The sequence below is a fragment of the Salarias fasciatus genome, chromosome 22 (genome assembly GCF_902148845.1).
Source record: "Salarias fasciatus chromosome 22, fSalaFa1.1, whole genome shotgun sequence".
Taxonomy (NCBI): domain Eukaryota; kingdom Metazoa; phylum Chordata; class Actinopteri; order Blenniiformes; family Blenniidae; genus Salarias; species Salarias fasciatus.
In genome coordinates, this window is record NC_043765.1 from 1,699,875 (window position 1) to 1,721,991 (window position 22,117).

The 22,117-nt window shown below is 55.3% G+C and overlaps 2 protein-coding genes across 2 annotated transcripts in view; both read left to right on the forward strand.

Moving 5' to 3' along the window:
- The first annotated feature begins 30 nt into the window (after positions 1–30).
- Positions 31–15,320, forward strand: LOC115409721 (ectonucleotide pyrophosphatase/phosphodiesterase family member 2). Its single transcript, XM_075410476.1, is given in 31 exon segments — positions 31–40; positions 209–358; positions 690–704; positions 707–814; positions 2,162–2,200; positions 2,203–2,221; positions 2,504–2,601; positions 2,717–2,796; positions 2,890–3,009; positions 3,248–3,303; positions 4,542–4,607; positions 4,754–4,826; positions 4,909–5,017; positions 7,032–7,157; positions 7,248–7,279; positions 7,368–7,495; positions 8,172–8,250; positions 8,588–8,689; positions 8,902–8,949; positions 8,951–9,070; positions 9,162–9,222; positions 9,309–9,334; positions 9,336–9,449; positions 10,056–10,109; positions 10,111–10,192; positions 10,274–10,368; positions 10,455–10,488; positions 10,491–10,553; positions 10,556–10,583; positions 10,721–10,874; positions 14,608–15,320. Coding segments are annotated over 31 exon segments (2,460 nt in total). The 3' UTR covers positions 14,779–15,320.
- A 3,898-nt stretch (positions 15,321–19,218) lies between these two features.
- LOC115409722 (venom phosphodiesterase 2) overlaps positions 19,219–22,117 on the forward strand; it is a 31,067-nt gene continuing 28,168 nt past the window's right edge. Inside the window, exons 1-3 of the mRNA XM_030120996.1 lie at positions 19,219–19,263; positions 20,571–20,669; positions 21,178–21,298. Coding sequence (XP_029976856.1) covers positions 19,219–19,263; positions 20,571–20,669; positions 21,178–21,298 — 265 coding nt within the window. The remainder of the gene's footprint in view (positions 19,264–20,570; positions 20,670–21,177; positions 21,299–22,117) is intronic.

A 22,117-nucleotide genomic window follows, 5' to 3' on the forward strand; every position in this document is an offset into this window, starting at 1 on the left:
TGGATGGATGATGGATGGATAAGCGGAATGATGGACAGAAGTGAGTGTCTCCCTGTCGCCCAGGACAAATGTGATCAGTACTGACTGAAATGTTTCCTGCAGCTTGTCTTGTGTGGATTAAAGTTCCATGTGGGTGTGAGAGGAGTGGATCTGCTCACCCTCTCCCCTCTGCCCTTGACCCTGACCCTGACCCCGGCTGTCCCTGCAGTGGTGTCGGAGTGGATCAGCTCGGCCGGCTCCTGCCAGGGCCGGTGCTTCGAGCTGGAGGTGGCCGATCCTCCCGGATGCAGGTGTGATAATCTGTGTAAAACCTACTACAGCTGCTGCTCCGACTTCGACGAGCACTGCCTGAAGACAGGTGGGTGTGGCTCGCTTCCTCCTCCTCTATTCCTCCTCCACCCCACTTCCTCTCACTTCCACCTCGCTTCCTCCTCCTCCTCACTTCCTCCTCCACCCCACCTCCTCACTTCCTCCTCACTTCCACCTCGCTTCCTCCTCCTCCTCACTTCCTCCTCACTTCCTCCTCTGGCTACATCATGTAATGAAGTGATGAACTAATGAGTGATGAAGTGATGAGCTAATGAGGTGGTTAGCTGATGAAGTGATGAAGTGGTGAGCTAATGAGGTGGTTAGCTGATGAAGTGATGAAGTGGTGAGCTGATGAAATGGTGAATGTGCCCCCGTCCCAGAGGGAGGGTTCGAGTGTCCCCGGACCGCTGTGGTGAGGACCGGAACCCGGACCACGCCTGCCACTGCTCTGAGGACTGCCTGGACCGAGGAGACTGCTGCTCCAACTACAAGTCCCTCTGCAAAGGTAGGACCACGTCAGCCACAACATTAAGACCACGCCTCCACACAGTTCTCACCTCAGGCTGGTTCAGTTAGAGAATCCGTCAGATGTCTCTGGAAGCGTCCATCTCATCCAGAGTCAACCTGAAATGTGTCTGAAGCTCTGGAACCCTGACAAAGCTCCTCTCAAGCGTTCACCACTGCGGGTGTCAGCGTTTACAAAGCTCTCTACTGGTGTAACCAGGACTTCTCACCCACAAGCGAGAAGTCCCGTTACATGACCTCAGAGATCAGTGATCTTTTTCTGTGGCAGTGGCACTCTATGACCACTAGAGGGCTCTGTCTCCATTGAAACCAAGTGGCAACCATTCATAAAGTCACCCGTTGTTTCTGTTATCATCCAATGAGGCTCCTCGGAGGCTGACATGTTGGAATTTTGGAGCCAGAGATAAAAAAAAAGACAGCGAGAGGGCGGGCCAGAGAGCGACAAGGGGCAGAGCCCAGGACTGTGGCGTTGTGTGAAAATGTGATGTTCTGCTGTGAACTGCTTCCATGGTGTTTCAGAGTCATTACTTGTCAATAATAAATTTACAGTGTTTCTGCATTTGACCAGAATCCCAAGCAACACCGGAACATCCGCCGCCGCACCGTGCCGCCTGCTAGCAGGATCCTGGCTCTCTTCGGGGATTCACAGGCTGGAGGGTTCAGGAGGGAAGCGCCGCCGGGCCGCCGCAAACGGTGCTTTCCCCCGGCCGCTCACGCTGTTTTCTCCTGGGTAGCGGCGTTTTCTCCCCAGCCATTCATGGTGTTTTGTCCCAGCTAGCGGTGCTAGCTCCTAGCCGGTCGCGGTGTTTCCCCCTGGCGGCTGGCGGCTCCCCCCTCCCGGCCGCCAGGCAGTGCCAGCAGAGCTCCCCTCCATCTGGGTTTCTCTCCGACCCTCCAGCCGGTGGATTTCCGACCCGAGCCGTGACGCGGCTCGGCTGTGGTTAGCGAGCGAAAGCCCCGAGCTGAGGCTGGATACAGAGAGAAAAAGCAACCTGGATCCAAAACGAAGCAGAACTGACGAGAGCTGACAGGTGGTCCAGGTCCAGTCCAGCTCTCTGTTGCAGTGCTGGACCCGGGTGGTCCAGGTCCACCTCTCTGTCACGGTGCTGGATTGGACCACCTGGGTCACGGGTTCTCTGACTGATCCTGACATCTGCTGAGCAGGAAGTCTTCAGTCTGCTGGATTAGAGAGATTCTGGCTCAGTTTAGGTGAAACTGGGCCAGAATATCCCGGCGATATCAAGACCTTCACTGGTTCCTGGTCATAATGTTATGGCTGGTTCTGGTCATAATGTTGTGGCTGATCCTGGATCTGGTCTTCTCTCAGGCGACACTCCGTGGATTCAAGGCGACTGTGAGGAGATCCAACGGCGGAATGTCCTGCAGGGTGTGAGACTGGTCTCTGAGACTGGACCCGGGACTGGGTGACCCCTCAGGACCCCGGAAGGGGGTCAGACCCCCAGGACCCGGGAGGGGTTCGGAACCCCCAGGACCCTGGCAGGGGTCCAGACCCCCAGGACCCGGGACGGGTTCAGAACCCAGGACCCCTGGAGGTGTTTGGACCCTTCTGTCCAGGGTCTTGCATGTCCAGAAACACCCAGACTGTAGGACAGGGATGCAGGTGTCCCTCAGAGTGAGACAGAACGGTTGTGCTGTGCTCCGTCCCCAGCTTCGTCCGTCCCCCCCTCATCATGGTCTCCGTGGACGGATTCAGAGCGTCGTACCTGAAGAAGGGCAAAGCCGTCATCCCCAACATCCACAAGCTCAGTACGTCCATCCCGTTCCGTCCTGTTCCGTCCTGTTCCGTCCCGTTCCGTCCCGTTCTGTCCTGGATCTCTGCGTCTCAGTCCAGATGTCTAATGTCTCAGGTTCTTCCTCTCAGGGACGTGTGGAACGTCGGCGCCGTACATGCGGCCCGTTTACCCGACGAAGACCTTCCCCAACCTCTACACCCTGGCCACGGTGAGCGACCCGCCTCAGAGTCCCATCATGCACCACGGTCCGGCTCAGGCCCAGGACTGACGGGGTCTCCCTCCCTCCCTCCCCCCTCTGCAGGGGCTGTACCCGGAGTCCCACGGCATTGTGGGAAACACCATGCATGACCCGGTGTTCAACGCCACGTTCAGCCTACGCACCCGAGAGAAGCTCAACCACCGCTGGTGGGGCGGGCAGCCGGTGAGTCCCGGACCGCCGGGGTGTGTGTGTGTGTGTGTGGTGTGTGGTGTGTGTGTGTGTGTGTGTGTGTGTGTGTGTGTGTGTGTGTGTGTGTGTGTGTGTGTGTGGGGTTCCATCACCATCTAGTGGACGAACAGAAGAACTGCAGCGTTTCCAGTTTTTAAAACCTTCCTGGAGGGTTTTCAGTGAAGCGTTGCCGTGGAAACCGTGCTGAAGCTCTCCTCTCTCTGTGTTGCAGATCTGGATCACGGCAGAGAAGCAGGGAGTGAAGGCCGGAACCTTCTTCTGGCCCTGGTACTGCCGTTACTCCTGGAACGCTCCGGAAGCTTTAAGCGTGCCGATCATCTGTTTTTTACAAATCGTTGTTCAGAAACGCCAATCACGGTGATTCAAAGTAAGTTTGGTCCAAACTCGGCGATGGTGGTCCAGGAAACACAGAGACTGGCAGGATCCGCTTCACACCAAACCTGAGAGGGTTTCAGTCTTCACCTTCTTAGAAGGAGGCTTGGGTTCTGATCTCGGGGTGTCCCGGTTCGATTCCCGGACAGCTGCAGCAGCGTGCTGCGCTGAGTGGTTCAGGAAATCACTTCCTGGTCTGACATCAATGAAAAAGTCGCTGGCCGCTTCCTCCCGCATTACTGCTTTGCACCACTAGATGGTGTCTTGAGTCGGTAAGGAGAAGCAGCCGATGGGTCAGAGAGCGAGACGGTCTGAAGCTTCTGAACACCGAGACGTTCCTCGCCGTTTACTCACCGTCACGGCTCGCAGAAACTCAATGCCATCGATCCACAGACTCGTTTCCAGACGGCGGACGCTACAAACCAGAAAAGTCGGACCATTTTCCACCAGACGCAGAACAGACGCAGACCGGATCCAGAGCGCCGCGACGCAGCCTTAGCGATGTGCCGCCGAGTGCAAGCACGAATTTTGGAGGACAGACAGAGGTCGTCTATGGCCGTCGCCTTTCCCTGGCGAGTTGGCTGCCGTGGCACCGGGTCAGACTGTTTGTTTACCATGAGGGCCGAAGCCTGAGGCGACCGCTGTGTGACACGATGGTTCCAGTCTGGTTGGGTTGGTGGTTTTACTGGTAGTCTGGCTGGCGGTTCGGTTGGTGGTTCGGTTAGTGGTTTGGCTGGCGGTTTGGTTGGCGGTTCGGTTGGTACTTGGTTTAGCTGGCAGTTTGGTTGGTCTAAGGTTTGACTGGTGGTTCGGTTGGCGGTTCAGTTGGTGCTTGGGTTAATAGGCGGTTCGGTTGGTGCATGGTGGTTTGGTTGACGGTTCGGTTGATGCTTGGGTTGATAGGCGGTTCGGTTGGTGCTTGGTGGTTTGGTTGACGGTTCGGTTGGTACTTGTGTTGATAGGCGGTTCGGTTGGTACTTGGTGGTTTGGCTGGCTGTTTGGTTGGTGGTTTGGTTGGTGCTTGGTGGTTGGTGATGATGCAATGATAATACAGCAGAAGGGGGGCGCTGGACCAGCTGTGGTCTTTGAAACGTTTCCCTGCTGGTCTTGAAACCGGTCTGATCTGGTTCCAGGGTGATTCCTCTGGAGAGGCGGATTCTGACCATCCTGCGCTGGCTGCAGCTCCCCGACGACACGAGGTGCGTCTCACCACCGCCGCCGCACCACACAGGAAGTCACTGTAGTACTGGAGCTGAGGGGGTCCGCCAGAACCGTTCTGGACCGGTGAGGAGACGGGCTGTGAGACAGGATGAGTGGACGTCCTCCGTTTCCCGTCTGCTCTCAGGCCGTACGTCTACGCCGTCCACTCCGAGCAGCCTGACACCTTCGGCCACCGCCTGGGTCCGCTGAGCAGCGAGGTGAGTACGACGCCGGCCTGCCGGCGTTCCCCCGGGCCGCGGTTCCTCCGGTTCCCCCGGTTCACCGCCGTCTGGTCCGCAGCTGGACAACCCGCTGAGGGAGATCGACAACATCATCGGTCACCTGATGAACGGCCTGAAACAGCAGAACCTGCACCGCTGCGTCAACGTGCTCATCGTGGGGGACCACGGTACGATTCCCCAAAGAACCAGGGGCTGAGGGCATGCTCCATCCAACATCCATCCAACATCCAACATCCATCCAACATTCAACTGTCATCCACTGTCATCCGTCCAACATCCATCTGTCATCCATTTGTCATTCATCCATCTGTCAGTCCAACTGTCATCCATCCACCAGCCATCCAAACATCCAACTGTCATCCATCCACCATCCATCCAACATCCAATATCCATCCAACATTCAACTGTCAGTCCGTCCATCCTCCATCCATCCAACATCCAACTGTCATCCAACTGTCATCCATCCAACATCCAACTGTCATCCGTCCCAACATCCATTCTGTCATCCATTCGTCATTCATCCATCTGTCATCCGTCTGTCATCCATCCAACATCCAACTGTCATCCATCCACCAGCCATCCAACATCAATCCGTCATCCATCCATCCTCCATCCAACATCTAACTGTCATCCATCCAACATCCAACTGTCATCCATCCATCTGTCATCCTTTAGTCATCCATCCAACATCCATACGTCATCTATCCACCATTTATCCAACATCCATCTGTCATCCATCCATCCATTCATCCATCCATCTGCTCATCAGGTGTTTGGTGTTTTTGTCTTTTAAATATTTTCAGAATGCTCACATCTTCTCAGAATAGCTTGAAATATTGAAGTTTGAGACGGATGAGGCGTGTTGGATGTGTGTGTTGGATATGTGTGTTGGGTGTGTGTGTGGGGTGTGTGTCGGATGTGTGTGTTGGAAGTGTGTATTGGGTGTGTGTGTTGGGTGTGTGTGTGGGGTGTGTGTGTTGGATGTGTGTTGGGTGTGTATGTTGGGAGTGTGTGTTGGATGTGTGTGTTGGGTGTGTGTGTTGGGTGTGTGTTGGGTGTGTGTGTTGGGTGTGTGTGTTGGATGTGTGTGTTGGGTGTGTGTCGGATGTGTGTGTGGAAGTGTGTATTGGGGTGTGTGTTGGGTGTGTGTGTGGGGTGTGTGTATTGGATGTGTGTTGGGTGTGTGTGTTGGAGTGTGTGTTGGGTGTGTGTGTTGGGAGTGTGTGTTGGATGTGTGTGTTGGGTGTGTGTGTTGGATGTGTGTTGGGTGTGTGTTGGATGTGTGTGTTGGGAGTGTGTGTTGGGTGTGTGTGTTGGATGTGTGTTGGGTGTGTGTGTTGGGTGTGTGTGTGGATGTGTGTTGGGTGTGTGTGTTGGATGTGTGTTGGGTGTGTGTGTTGGATGTGTGTGTTGGGTGTGTGTGTTGGATGTGTGTTGGGTGTGTGTGTGGAGTGTGTGTGTTGGATGTGTGTTGGGTGTGTGTTGGGGTGTGTGTTGGGTGTGTGTGTTGGATGTGTGTGTTGGGTGTGTGTGTCGGATGTGTGTGTTGGAAGTGTGTATTGGGTGTGTGTGTTGGGTGTGTGTGTTGGGTGTGTGTGTTGGATGTGTGTGTTGGGGTGTGTGTGTGGGGTGTGTGTGTTGGATGTGTGTTGGGTGTGTGTGTTGGATGTGTGTTGGGTGTGTGTGTTGGATGTGTGTGTTGGGTGTGTGTGTTGGATGTGTGTTGGGTGTGTGTGTGTTGGGTTTGTGTGTTGGGTGTGTGTGGGGTGTGTGTGTTGGATGTGTGTGGATGTGTGTGTTGGGTGTGTGTGTTGGATGTGTGTTTGGGTTTGTGTGTTGGTGTGTGTGTGGGGTGTTGTGTTGGGTTGTGTGTTGGGTGTGTGTGTGGGGTGTGTGTGTTGGATGTGTGTTGGGTGTGTGTGTTGGAGTGTGTGTTGGATGTGTGTGTTGGGTGTGTGTGTTGGGTGTGTGTGTGGGGTGTGTGGTGTTGGATGTGTGTTGGGTGTGTGTGTTGGGTGTGTGTGTTGGATGTGTGTGTTGGGTGTGGTGTGTGGGTGTTGGGTGTGTGTGTTGGATGTGTGTTGGGTGTGTGTGTGTGGGTGTGTGTGTGGGGTGTGTGTGTTGGGTGTGTGTGGTGGCGTGACGCAGGCGGATGAGGTTGGATGTGTTGGATGTTCTCAGGGATGGAGGAGGCTCACTGCGACAGGACGGAGTTCCTCAGCTCCTACCCGCTCAACATCGACGAGATCCAGTTGATCCCCGGCTCGCTGGGCAGGATTCGACCCCGCGACCCCAAGTCCACCACATGTGAGTCCAACGACCAGCACCCCCCCCCCACCCCCCACCCCCCGACCGTCTGCTTTCCAAACCAGCTGCTTTCACTCGTCCCTTTTTCAGATGATCCAAAAGTGGTGGTGGCAAATCTGACGGTGAGTAAAGACTGAATGTGACGGGGGTGGGGGTGGTGGGAGTGGGGGGCGGGGGGGCGAAGCTCCTTCATCTCTCTGGTTCTTTCAGTGTAAAATGCCGACTCAGCACTTCAAGCCGTACCTGAAGCAACATTTACCCAAAAGGCTTCACTACGCCAACAACCGGCGCATCGAGGACGTGCACCTGCTGATGGAGAGGAAGTGGCACGTCGCCAGGTAACCATAGCAACCGGGACGCTCCCCGGGCCGCAGACACCCTCAGCTCCTCGGAGCTTCCCCGGAGCTTTCAAAACAGCATGTGGAACATCGAGGGTCTGAGCCAGTCCACAAACCGGTCCACCACCTGGTCCACAACCTGGTACACAACCCGGTCCAAGATCCGGTCCAAAACACGGTCCACAACCCGGTCCACGACCTGGTACACGACCTGGTCCACAACCCGGTCCACAACCCCGTCCAAAACCTGGTCCACAACCCGGTAAACGACCTGGTACATGACCTGGTCCACGACCCGGTCCTCCAGAGTCCCGAGTCTCTGACTGAGCTGTGGTCTGGAGCTGCCTCCTGACGGAAGCAGTCTCACTGTGGGGGGGGCCTGTCGGCAGGTCCTCCTGTCCTGGCTGGCTTGGGGGGGGCTCCACACCTTGGGCCCTGGTCTGGGGGCTGGTCTGGGGGAGTGGGGGCAGGTGCCGGTGCCCCAGTAGTCTTGGCTCATGACTTCTCCCAGTGTGGACAACCCCACTGGTGGAGTTTCCCATGATGCTCACACACACTTTTGTGTTGTTCTTTTGATATGAACGGTGATAGAAACGACTGATCTAATCTGATCTGATCTGATCTGATCTGATCTGATCTGATCTGATTTGATTTGTAAGAAATTTGTCCGTTTCAGAAAAATGCCAGAAAAGCTGAGAACTCGATGCGGCTTCTTCGGCGACCACGGCTTTGACAACAAGATCACCAGCATGAGGGTACGGCTCGGATGCTAGCATGCTAGCTTTAACGACAATGCTAAACATGGAGCCACCAGCTAATGCTAAACGTGTAGCTAACTCATCCTAACACCAAAAGTTTGAGCTTGAAAATGTTTCATTCGAACGTTGTGATGTATTGAAATGTGGTCAACAACTAGAAAACCGCCAGTTTATGAGGAGGAGTTCTGTTATCTGACGTATTTCCTTATCCTGGGACTGGTCTGTGGATCAGATCTGTTCTCCGGTCCAGACTGCTGTTCAGGCTGCAGTACCGCCCTCCACCACTGGCTGGGGGTGGCAGCACTGAGCCCTGAACCCTGTTCTTCCTCTGCAGACCATCTTTCTGGGTCACGGGCCGAGCTTCAAGTTCCGGACGATGGTGCCCGAGTTCGAGAACATTGAGCTGTACAACGTGATGTGTGGTGAGACCCAGTGTGTGTGTGTGTGTGTGTGTGTGTGTGTGCGTGCGCTCAGTGTTGACCCGGTGAGTTTGGGATTCGGTTCGATTCCTGGTGACTTCAGAGGAGCTGAAGTTAAACCAGCTGGTTACAGTTAAAACAACGAGGGATGAAGATCAGACGGAGTGTTCTTCCACCCCCCCCCCCCCCCCCACCCCCCCCCCCACCCCCCCCACCCACCCCTCCACAGACCCTCCTGGGTTGACCCCCGGCTCCTAACAACGGGACTCACGGCAGCGCTGAACGACGTCCTCAGAGATCCGCCGTTCCTTCCCAGCATGCCGCAGGAGGTCACGGCACCGTTGCCCGACCCCGACATCACCGTGACCTCTGACCTGGGCGCAGCTGCCACGATGAGGGTGAGTGTGGGGAGCGCACACACACACACACACACACACACACACATACACACACACGGTGACGGACTTCCTGTTCCAGAACACGCTGGAGGAGAAGCTGGAGGAGGAGGTGGAGGCGTTCGGCGCCGCGGCGGACGAAGACCACGCTTTCAGTAGGTTCCACCGCCGAGTCCGCCGTCGGCACGGGGGACTCGTACCGATGACCACGTCCCGTTGACGGCGAGCCGCTGTGTTTCAGATCACACACACCTGCCGTTCGGCCGGCCCGGCCGTCATGTTCATCAGCCAGTACGGCCTCCTGCTGCAAACCGACTTCATCAGCGGCTACAGCCGGGACCTGCACATGCCCCTGTGGACGTCCTACACCCTGCAGAGACAGGTAGAGACAGGGACACCTGCAGAGACACCTGTAGAGACAGAGACACCTGCAGAGACACCTTATACGTTGTTAATGCTGTTGAAGAAGATCATTATATCTAAAGAACCTGACATTTTATTTCAGAGAGTGACGTTTGTAAATCAGACCTGTGTTCATCCCACACGAAGCGCCTCTGGAGGAGACATGGTTGTTGACCGCCCCAGAACCTGTTTTTTGCAGAAGTCATCTTTATACAGGGCTTCTCAGCTATGGAACAAACTCCCTCATAGAATTAGAGATTCTAAGTTACAAGCATTTAAAAAATCTGTTGGGTCTCTGGTGAGTGACACGCTGACTGAGTTGGGCTAAAGACTTGTCAATATATGTACGTCGAGAAATGTCTTTGTAAACTTTTGTTTTCACTTTTTTTTTTAACTGTAATTTTCTGTTAATGTTTTTAATTGGGACCCCAGGAAGACTAGCAACCACCATGGTGGAAGCTAATGGGGATCCCTAAACAACAATAAACAATAAACAATAAACAATAACCTGCAGAGACAGAGACACCTGCAGAGACACCTGCCAGACCTCCTCAGATCTGAAGCTCCTCCATGTTGTCTACTGCAGGACCCTGATCTGGTCCCCGAAGTGTCTCCGAGTGTCCAGTGTCTCCGGGCGGACAGAGCGAGTGTCTCCTGCTCACAGCCAGAGCTGCAGCGGCTACAGTCAGAACCGCCAGCTGGACTACGGCTTCCTGTTCCGCCAGGTACTGTAGACCACATCAGGGTCCAGACCGGCCGGCCCCCGCACTGACCCGGGTCCGCCGGACCCCGTCCTCCTGTTGACAGAGCTGTCCTCATCTCTGGAGTCCAGACAGGAGGCGTCCCTCATCACCAACACCGTGCCGATGTACCCGGCCTTCAAGCGTGAGTTTTCTGAGGTCCGGGGGGGGGGGGGGGGGGTGTCATGAAGACAGGAGCCATCAGCCAGTGTGTGTGTGTGTGTGTGTGTGTGTGTGTGCAGGAGGTGTGGAGCTACCTGCAGGGGACGCTGCTGAGACGATCGCGGAGCAGAACAACGGCGTCAATGTGCTCAGCGGCCCGGTGTTCGACCTGGACCACGACGGCTGCGAGACTCCGCCCACCGGATGAAAGAGTGAGTCCCCGACGGCACCCCCAGACATCTACGGTCCCGTCAAGGCCCCGGTCCCGGTCCCGGCCCCAGCCCCGTCCCCGGTAATGGTCCGGGCTTATGGACTGACCTACTGACCCCCTGACCGCCGCTGTGTGCAGGCTGGCGGGCGACGCCCCCCCGGTGCCGACCCACTTCTTCACGGTGGTGAGCAGCTGCCGGGACCGGAACCAGACGGTGGAGGACTGTGACGGAGCACCGACGGTCTTCTCCTTCCTGCTGCCGCACCGGGCCGACAACAGCGAGGCCTGCAATGTGAGTGAGAGTCCAGCAGGGGGCGGCGGCGCTCCAGCTGCTGCCTGATACTGCCTGATACTGCCAGACATGACTACACATGACCAGACACTACCAGATGCTACCAGATGCTACCAGATGCTACCAGACACTTCCAGATGCTACCAGACACTAAAAGGTGCTGCCAGCTGATACCAGACACTAGCAGCTGCTACCAGATGCTAAAAGTTGCTGCCAGACGCTACCAGATGTTACCAGTTGCTACCAGACACGACTAGATGCTACCACATGCTAAAAGCTGCAACCAGATGTTACCAGACGCTACCATCTGCTATCAAATGCTACCAGCTGCTACCAGACATGACTAGATGCTACCAGAGGCTACCAGGTGCTACCAGATGCTTAAAGCTGCTAACAGCTGCTATTAGATGCTAAAAGCTACCACTAACAGATGCTACGAGATGCTTCCAGCAGCTACCAGCTGCTACCAGATGCTATCAGATGCTAAAAGCTACCACTGCCAGACGCTATGAGATGCTACCAGAGGGTAGCAGACATTAAAAGCTGCTATCAGATGCTACCAGCTGCTACCAGACATGACGAGACGCTACCAGACGCTAAAGGCTGCTACCAGATGTAAAAGCCGCTAACAGCTGCTACCAGTTGCTGCCTGATACTGCCTGATACTACCAGCTGCTGCCAGACACAACCAGACGCTACCAGATGCTGCTGGCTGCTATCAGACACTAGCAGCTGCTACCAGATGCTAACAGCTGCTACCAGATGCTACCAGAATCTACCAGCTGCTACTAGATGCTAAAATCTGCTGCAAGACGCTACCAGACGCTACCTGGCGGTACCAGACACTAGCAGCTGCTACCAAACACGACTAGACACTACCACATGCTAAAAGCTGCTAAAAGCTGCCACCAGACGTTACTTGATGCTACCAGCTGCTAACAGACATGACGAGACGTTACCAGACGCTAAAAGCTGCTACCAGATGCTAAAAGCTGCTACCAGATGCTAAAACCCGCTAACAGCTGCTACCAGCTGCTACCACACGCTACCTGATGCTACCTGATGCTACCAGACACGACGAGACGCTGCCAGATGCTACCAGACGCTTCAGCTCAGACAAGCAGCCTCCAGTGTCTGAAACTAGACCCTGTTCCATTCCTCACATCCTCACTTCTAAATCTGATGGCGTTCTGGGGACAGAAACACTGATGTCCTGTGTGGACTGTGTCCCCCGTCCCCGCCTGTTTGGGCCGAGGCGTCGTCTCCATGAAGGTTTTATTACAGGGTCCAATGGGAAACTCTGGAAACCACGCAGTTCTGCTGTTGTTCCACTAGTTGGTGCTGTTGATTTTTTTTAAATGAAGCCAAACACACCTGCTGCAGAGAACAACACACTGTGCACATGCAACCAGAACCAGGACCAGGACCAGGACCAGGACTGGGACCAGGACAGACACGGTTCTGATTGGTCGCCTACTGAGCATGTGCAGTATCGATGCTTCCAGCGTGACGGTGACTCTGAGCGCCGTTGTCATGGAAACAGGACAAACCAGTGAAGGTCTGTTGTTTCCAGCTGGGCGACGCTTCTTCACTTCCTGTGTCCTGTCCTCTGGTCTCTGCCGAGATTTTCCACAGAACGGCGTCACGTCACTCCGAACCCTGGAGATCACATGACCCCACTGGCCCTGAAGATCACATAACCCCCCGACCCTGAAGATCACATGACCCCACGAGTCCTCCGACCTGGCAGGGGGAGTGGGGGGTTTATGGCTTTACGGGCCTGTCCCCAGGACCATGTGCTCCTCTGGAAGTCCTGTAAAACCACAGAAACCGGAGTCCTGCTCCAGGGTCAGAGGTCAGCCTGGATCCTGTAGAACCACAGAAACCCTGAGTCCTGCTCCAGGGTCAGGGGTCAGCCTGGATCCTGGATCCTGTAGAGTCCTGCTCCAGCCTTGTTCTGGTAAATGAGGCGGTGTCTGATGCGGTTCTAGTAAAGAGGTTCCTTCGGGGGGAGACGGTCCAGGACGGAGTGTTTCCTTGCTGTGTGTTGCTCTCTCTGGGGTGAGTCGTGACAGGCCCTCATTAAACCGGCTCTGAACAGCCTGGAAACTTTAAATAATGGCGGAGTACGTCAGCGGCGCCGCGGTTCTCCTGGAACTGATTCTATAACAGTTTGTTTACCTGATTAAAGCCTCTCATCCATCAGAGCACCGAGTGTGTGTGTGTGTGTGCGCGTGTGTGTGCGTGTGCGTGTGTGTGTGTGTTCCAGCTGTAATCTCCGCCTCCTCATCGCTCTAATCTCCCATGTGTTTATGTTCTTGGCATGTTGATGTTCGTGATGGTCTGAATGTTCCTGTTCCACCGACTGAAGACGACCCGGAACCCGGGTCACTCTGAGGTCACCCAGCAGACGGAGCACCTGCCAGCTGTGTGGAGGTTGCTTGATATCGGTTGGTCAGCTGGTCTTGCTGTCAGTCCGCTGTTGGCCGGCGGTTGTGGAGTTTTTGGTGAATCACAGCCAAAGATGACGAGTGGAGGTGATGCTGCACCAGGAGGATTCATTCAGGACTGCAGAGGAAGTGCAGATCAGCTGACTGAGAGTGAGGCTGCTGCTCCAGGAGAATCCAGCCCAACTCTGACACGACTTCCGGCCAGGTCAGGTCCTACAGCCATATCTCACCAGACCAGCAGACGTTGGTTATGAGGTGAAGACATGTTGGTTCTCGGGGGAACCGTCTAGACCAAGAGACTTCAGACCAAGCAGCGCCCTTCACACTGCGTTCCTGAGAACCTGAAAACAAAGCGTTGTTGCATATCAGCGAGGGCCGGCTGCTGTTGGCTGGTGTCAGTCAGTCGGTCAGTCAGTCAGTCAGTCGTTGTTGGTAAGCTGGACAGTCGGTGTGGGTCGGTGTCAGTCCGTCAGTCAGCTGGCCTCGGTCAGTTGGTGCCGGTCATTTGGTGTAGGTCGGTCAATCAGTTTCAGTCAGTCGCTCAGGGTCAGTCGCTCAGGGTCAGTCAGTCTCGGCCAGTTGGCTGTTGATGAGGGTTGACTGTTGTTGGTCGGTGTCAGTCAGTCCGTCGGTGTTGACTGGTGTTAGTACATCAACCTCTCTCAGTCAGTCAGTGGATGTCAGTTGATCACTTGTGTTGGTTGTTTTAAGCCGATTGTTCAGCCGGTGTCGGTCAGTCGGTGTTGGTACTTCAGCCTCTGTCATTTGGTCGGCGTTGGCATCAGTGGTGTTGGTGGTTTTGGATTGACCAGTCAGTTGTTGTCAGTCAGTCGGTGTTGGTCAGAGTCAGCTGGTGTTACCAGGTCACTCAGTGTCGGTGTGAGCCGGTCAGGGTCAGTTGTCATCAGTCGGTGTCTTTTGGTCGGTCGGTGTTGGTGTAGGCGTGGGTACGTCAACCTCTGCCAGTCGGTTGGCGTCGGTTGATCAGTGGTGTCGGTGGTTTGGATCGACCTGTCAGTTGTTGTCTGTCAGTTGATGTTGGTCGGTGTCGGTGTGAGCCGGTCAGGGTCAGTTGGCCGGTATTGCTCGGTCAGTGTGTTTTGGTCGGTCAGTGTTGATAGTTGTTGGCACGTCAGCCTCTGCCTGTCGACGTCGGTTGGTCAGTGGTGTCGGTGGTTTTGGGCCGACTGGTCGGGTGTCGTCAGTCGGTCGGTGGTGGTCAGTTGGACATCAGGTGACCCCCAGTGTCCGGCGCTAACCGGTGTCTGTCCGTGTGTCTGCAGAGCGGCGAGGACGAGTCCCTGTGGGTGGAGGACCTGCTGAAGCTGCACACGGCCCGGGTCCGAGACGTGGAGATCCTGACGGGCCTGGACCTCTTCAGGTCCACCAACCTCACCTACACCACCGCGCTGGGCCTCAAGACCTACCTGCACACCTTCGAGGGCGACGACTAGGCGCCCAGAGATGGACGCACACCGCCGTAGAAGCCCCGCATTTTCACCGCCAGCGTGCTTGCCGGACGGACGGACGGCGCATCGCCTGACGAGCGGGACAAGAGGACACACCTTGTAGTCACTGTCATGGTTCATTTGGAAGATTTCCACAGGAATAACCTGGACTATCCAGAACAAGCGAGCAGGAAGGACCGGACCCGAACCCGGACCCGGACCTGGACCCGTTCCAGCTACTTAACCATAACTAACCGCTAACTGTCCCCTCAGCCGTCTCCTTGTCCATCCCCGACGTCCCCGGTGTGAAGACGGGCCTGGGAATCGGACCCGGAAGTCTAATTTTTGTCACTAACAGGTAGAAAGTGTGTGGTTCTGCAGAGGAACCTCTGGACTGGAGCAGTGGGAGGAAGCTGGACCTGGTCTATTTAACACGTTCGGGTCGGTGTGGAGTTAATTTCTTAACCAATGACGCTCATTTAACCATCTTCCATCCAGAGCATGTAATCTGAATCAGTTAGCGAGTCTGAGAGGAAGAGAACCTTCGTGTTTGATGAACCGACGGTTCTAAACAATAAAAAGCACAAATCCAAACTCATGTCGGCGTTGTGGCTCCTTATCGAGAACCGATCAACTGCATCAGAACTGAGCTCCATGCTTCTCACGCCGTTCTATGGCCTTATATGGTACAAAGGGGGGCGGGGCCAGAAAATTCAACTAATTACTTCTGTTGGCTGCAGCATGAGGACACGCCCACAAGCACTGTGACAGCATCACCAATTTTTTTTTTTTTTTTTTTTTTTAACTTGACACAAGGTTTAAAATGTACTGACAGTTCCTGTTGTACAGCAGGAGAAACGAGGTCTGGGTGTCACATCATTCAACAATGTGGACTAAACGAGAAAGCATTTCTATCCAAGTCCTACGGACATAGAGAAATGGGGATGATACAGAAACAATCCATCACTATCCCATCCATCCATCCATCCATCCATCCATCCATTTTCCACCGCTTATCCAGGACCGGGCTGCAGGGGCAGCAGTAGGAATGCCCAGACTTCCTGTCTCCAGAACTCCTGTCCCCAGACTCTTTCTCCAGCTCTTCCGAAGGATCCCAACGCGTTTCCAGGCCAGCTGAGAGACATAGTCTCCCCAGCGTGTCCTAGGTCTTCCCCGGGGTCTCCTCCCAGTGGGACATGCCCGGAACACCTTCCCAGGAAGGCGTCCAGGAGGCATCGCATCCTAAAGAGGTGCTGAGCCTCCTCAGCTGCTCCTCTCGATGTGGAGGAGTAGCGGCTCTACTCCCAGCTCCTCCCTGGTGATGTAGCTCCTCCCCCTGTCTCTAAGGGAGTCCAGACACCCTACGGAGGAAACTCATTTCAGCCGCTTGTATCCAGGATCTTGTCCTTTCGGTCATGACCCAAAGCTCATGACCATAGATGAGGGTGAGAACATAGATTTACCAGTAAATCGAGAGCTTCGCCTTTCGGCTCAGCTCCTTCTTCACCACAACGGACCGATACGACTGCATCACTGCAGCCGCTGCACCGATCCACCTGTCAATCTCACCTCCATCCATCCCCCACTGTGAACAAGACCCCAAGATACTGAAACTCCTCCTCTTGGGCCAGAGTCTCTCAACCTGGAGGGGGTAGGCCACCTTCTTGTGGTTTAGAACCATGGCCTCGGATTTGGAGGTGCTGATCCTCATCCCTGTCGCTTCACACTCGGCTGCGAACCATCCTAGTGCATGCTGTAGGTCCAGGTTCGATGGAGCCATCAGGACAACACCATCTGCAAAAAGCAGAAATGAAATCCTGTGGTCCCCGAAACGGACCCCCTCCAGCTCCTGGCTGCACCTAGAAATTCTGTCCATGAAGATTATCAACAGAACCAGTGACAAAGGGCAGCCCTGCCGGAGTCCAACATGCACCGGGAACAGGTCCGACTTACTGCTGGCAATGCGGACCAGACTCCTACTCCGGTCATACAGAGACCGGACGGCCCTTATCAAGGGGCCCCGGACTCCGTATTCCCGGAGCACCCCCCACAAGACACCACAAGGGACGCTGTTGAACACCTTCTCCAAGTCTACACAACACATGTGGACTGGTTGGGCAAACTCCCACAAACCCTCGAGCCACTATGGAGGGTCTAGAGCTGGTCCAGTGTCTTGCAACCAGGACGAAAACCGCATTGTTCCTCCTGAATCTGAGATTCCACTATCGGTCGAATCCTCCTCTACAAAACCCTGGAGTAGACTTTCCCAGGGAGGCTGAGGAGTGTGATCCCCCTATAGTTGGAGAACATCCTCTGGTCCCCCTCCTTAAAAAGGGGGACCACCACCCCAATCTGCCATTTCAGAGGTTCCATCCCCGACCGCCACGCGATGTTGCAGAGACGTGTCAACCAAGACAGTCCTGAACATCCAGAGACTTAAGGTACTCAGGGTGAATCTCGTCCACCCCCAGTGCCTTGAGACCGAGGAGCTGACCAACCACCTCGGTGACCTCAGCCTGGGTGATGGATGAATCCACCTCTGAGACCTCAGCCTCTGCTTCCTCCAGGAAGACGTGGCGATGGGACTGAGGAGGTCCTGGAAGTCTTTCCTCCACCGTCCTATAATGTCCCCCGTGGAGGACAGCAGCTCCTCCTCCACTATAAACAGTGTTGGTGAAGACCTGCTGTCCCCTCCTGAGGCGCCGGACGGTTTGCCAGAATTTCTTTGAGGCCGACCGGTAGTCCCCCTCCACGGCCTCCTGAACTCCTCCAGACCAGACTGCAGTTCTCTGGTCCTGCCGGTTCCTGGCAGCTGCTTCTGAAGTCCCACGAGCCAACAGGACTCTCCAGGACTCCTTCTTCAACATGCCAGCTGGGGAAGGTATCTAACATTTTTGATGAGGCTCTAAAATCCAGTATTCTTTTTTCTTTTTCCCCTTGCCCTGCTTGGCTGCTGGGGCGTGTAATATTGATGACTGAAGCTTTGATGTGTGAACAGATTTTATTCTGAGCAGCTGGAAGAGACTGAATCTGCTGCTGCCTTTATTTGAGACCTGCATCTAGCATGGCTGCCGGACACGACCGGGACGGAAACGCTCAGAGAGCAATACCCCGTTTCCACTGCAGCTAGCGTGTCGACTTATGTTTTTGACCCGCTAACAATCGCCTTTTATACTCCTTTCCCCACCGCCTGCAGACCCGGGTCTCACCGCCTGCTGGCGAGCTGCTTCGCTGCGTTTTCCCACGCTGATGGTGTCCCACGTTGATGACATCATCAGTGCGACAGAGCACAACAAAAGTAAACAATGCAGCAGAACGCCGTCCCCGTTACCTGTAGACGAATCTCCTCTTCCCCACGGATCAGGAGAAGCTCTCTGGTCTCGCTATCTTGCCAATGCTGGGTCATCATGACGAAGGAAATCTCACGCTGTGTCCAGAAACAACAACTAGCGCGCTAATGTAGTCATGCTAACGTAGTCATGCTAATGTAGCCACGCTACGTCGACGTCATCACGTAAGTTCCCGGATATATCCCTTCCCACTAAATGCCAGTAGCAGCGGCACGGTAAAATCCCGGGTCGATTGCAGGGCTGAACAACCCGGGTCTAAATGCCGATCAAACCCTAACATAACATATATATATAAATAAATTCACAATACAGAATAATGTTGTTAGAATATCACATGGAATCTGAAACCACCGTCTGTTGCTGGTCTCCTGGATGATCGGGACTTGTGGTGGGGGCCGATAGTGAAACCAGAGGTCCCCAGGGAGCCGAGCCCTTCCTCCTCCGCCTGCACGCCCGGGAACCCCGCCAGACTGAGGAAACCCCTGCAGCCCCCCCAAGAAGGACCGCAGCCCCCCACCCCAGGGGACACCAGTGAGGCAGTACAGAGAGGGGCACCCTGGGGCCGGAGCAGCCCGCAGGAGGGGCGGGGGCACGGGGCACCAAACCGGGACCGGGTGGAGGCCCGAACCCTGCCCCAGAGGGACAGCCACCCCCCCCAGCATCACCACATTTGGCATTAGCCTCAGTCCACAGTAGCTGTGATTAGCATTAGTGTTTGATTATAGAGCATCTTCCTCCTAACATACACATTACAGAGCAGACACCTCAGCTAATGCTAAAGCTAGTCCATCAGTCCCAGTGTTCTTCTGTCTCTCAGGAGCTTCTTGTCTTTCTTTGCTGTCCCCCGCCAGCGGCGTGACTCGGCCCGTCCCGTCCTCCAGTGGGACGCCGGGCCTCTTATCGGACGGGAGCCGTAAACTCCTGTGTTCCAGGTGCTTCGAGCTAATCATCACCGGCTGCCGAGCCGCTTATCTCCCGGCTCTGCCAATCAGTGACTCCGCTCCGCCGTCACCTGGTCCAGAGGTCACTGCGGAGGACCGTGTCTCCGTCCAGCCGTCCTCGCCATCGCTCATAGTGCGCTCCGACCGCCGCCGCCATGCAGTGGATGAAGGAAGCCCAGAGGCACAAGCGCAGGATCATAGTGAGTACTGGTTCTGTGGAAAGCGGGTTCGGGGTTTTCAGTTTCCTGCTGGACTCAGGAGGCAGCAGTGAAGACACGGAGACAGACCCGGTCCTGTACGTCCCTGGTAGTGATGCCTCATGCGTCAGGATCCTACATCCTGGTTCCTGATGGGGCTCCACCAATCCGGACCGGGGGAACCTGCTGACCTGCTGATCCAGAGGCTTCAGCTGAAGTTTGCAGGTTTTCACGGCTCCCAGTCTTGGAGGGTTTTAACAGTTCAGGTTCTGATATCCGGTTTTCCTCTGAGCCCTAAACCGCCAGAGAGTCTGCAGCTCTTATCGCGGTGGTGATTTGTTATCCTGGTCTGACTGATCCTCGTCTCATGTGTAGTCACACAAACAGACTCGCTATAAAGTACGCAGAGGACTGTTATCGCTAGCCTGCTCTGTGCGGGGGGGGGGGGGGGGGGGGGGTCAGGCACGGCCACGGACCTGAGGATTTAGCTTTTGGAGTCTGTTGTTTCCTGTTGCATCCTGTGTTGGTCACCTTGCTGTCAAGGACAAACACTGCCGAGGGAGAACTGTGCACATCGCTTCCAAAGCAGCAGCCGGGGTGAAGCTCAGCAGCCTGGACGACATTTAGTTCAGTCCGCTGCTGAAGACAGCCAAGAGATGAAACTCACCTGTAGGACTCTCAGTCCTGCAGGTCTCAGTCCTGCAGGTCTCACTCCTGTGCTCTGCCCTGCAGGTCTCAGTCCTGCAGGTCTTTGTCCTGCAGGTCTCAGTTCTGCAGGTCTCAGTCCTGCACTCTGCCCTGCAGGTCTCAGTCCTGCAGGTCTCAGTCCTGCAGGTCTCAGTCCTGCGCTCTGCCCTGCAGGTCTCAGTCCTGCAGGTCTCAGTTCAGCAGGTCTCGGTCCAGCAGGGATTCTGGCTTGGCAGCAGCACACCTGATATCCATCAGGGCTCGTCCTCTGGTCCTGGGGCTTTTCAGGAGGCTCGGTGTCCATTAGACTGAGGCGTCCCTCAGCAGGAGACATGAGGACGGAGAGGACCTGCAGGACTGAGACCCTCTGGGGTCCACGGATCAGGGTCCACATCTGCTTTCACTGCTTTGAGCTGAAGACGTTCAGTGAGGAGTCAGGCTGGACAACAGAAGGCTAATGCTAATGCTAATGCTAATGCTAACACAGAGTCACATCTGAGAGTGAGATCCAGCTCCAGACTGGAACCTGAGGGACATGAGGGACATGAGGGACACGAGCAGAGACGTCTTCAGCCGAGGGACACGAGCAGAGACGTGTTCAGCTGTGTCTTTGTGTCTCGCAGATTGGAGTGGCAGCAGTGTCCATCGTGGTCCTGATCCTTGGTCTCGGTCTCGGTCTGGGACTGGAACTGCAGAGATGTCAAGACAAAGGTGCTGTGTGTGTGTGTGTGTGTGTGTGTGTGTGTGTGTGTGTGTGTGTGTGTCAGTGTAGGACTGAGTTCAGTTCCATCAGATGGCGTCTCCCGTCCTGTCTCAGTCTGTCTCCTGTGTCTCTCAGTGTGTCTCTCAGTGTGTCTCTCAGTCAGTTTCTCAGACTGTGTCCCCTGCATTTCCCCTGCTTGTCCCCCAGTTGTCCCCCACTCGTCCTGCCGGAGCCGCTGCTTCGAGCCGTTTGACGACGCCGTCCCCGGCTGCCGGTGCGACTCCAGCTGTAACTCCAGCGGCAGCTGCTGCTTCGACTTCCACGACCTGTGCAGCGTCCCCAGTGAGTCCCAGCGAGACGCTGTCCGTCCCCCGGTGTCTGCCGAGGCCCGGCGGCGGCCGGGGCTTTGGCCGGGAGACAAAGTGCACGAAGCGGTCCAGCAAAGCCGCAGGACCAGGCAGAGACCCTGGACGTGGTCCCTGTCCCTGACTGTCCTCTGTCCTCTGTCTGTCCCGTCCTCAGCTCAGCAGTGGGAATGCACCAAGCTGCGCTGCGGAGAGAAGCGTCTTCCTCAGAGCCGCTGCCACTGCTCCGACGACTGCAAGGCGGCCGGAGACTGCTGCTCCAACTACTACAGCGTCTGCCACGGTGAGGGGGATGGACAGGGGGGCCGGGGGGGACGGGGGGACAGACTGCTGCTCCAACTACTACAGCGTCTGCCACGGTGAGGGGGACGGACAGGGGGGACGGACAGGGGGGACGGGGGGACAGACTGCTGCTCCAACTACTACAGCGTCTGCCACGGTGAGGGGGACGGACAGGGGGGCCGGGGGGGACGGGGGGACAGACTGCTGCTCCAACTACTACAGCGTCTGCCACGGTGAGGGGGACGGACAGGGGGGACGGACAGGGCTATGTGCTGAATGTTGACTGGTGACCAGTAAGTGGTGACTGGTAACTGGTGACTGTAACTAGTAACTGTTGACTGGTAACTAGTAACTGGTAACTAGTAACTGGTGACTGGTAACTAGTAACTGGTGACTGGTAACTAGTAACTGGTAACTAGTAATTGGTGACTAGTAACTGGTGATTGGTAACTAGTAACTGGTAACTAGTAACTGGTGACTAGCAACTGGTGACTGGTAACTAGTAACTGGTGACTGGTAACTAGTAACTGGTAATTGGTGACTGGCAACTACTAACTGGTGACTAGTAACTGGTGACTGGTAAATAGTAACTGGTGACTAGTAATTGGTGACTAGTAACTGGTGATTGGTAACTAGTAACTGGTAACTAGTAATTGGTGACTAGTAACTGGTGATTGGTAACTAGTAACTGGTAACTAGTAACTGGTAACTAGTAATTGGTGACTAGTAACTGGTGATTGGTAACTAGTAACTGGTAACTAGTAACTGGTGACTAGCAACTGGTGACTGGTAACTAGTAACTGGTGACTGGTAACTAGTA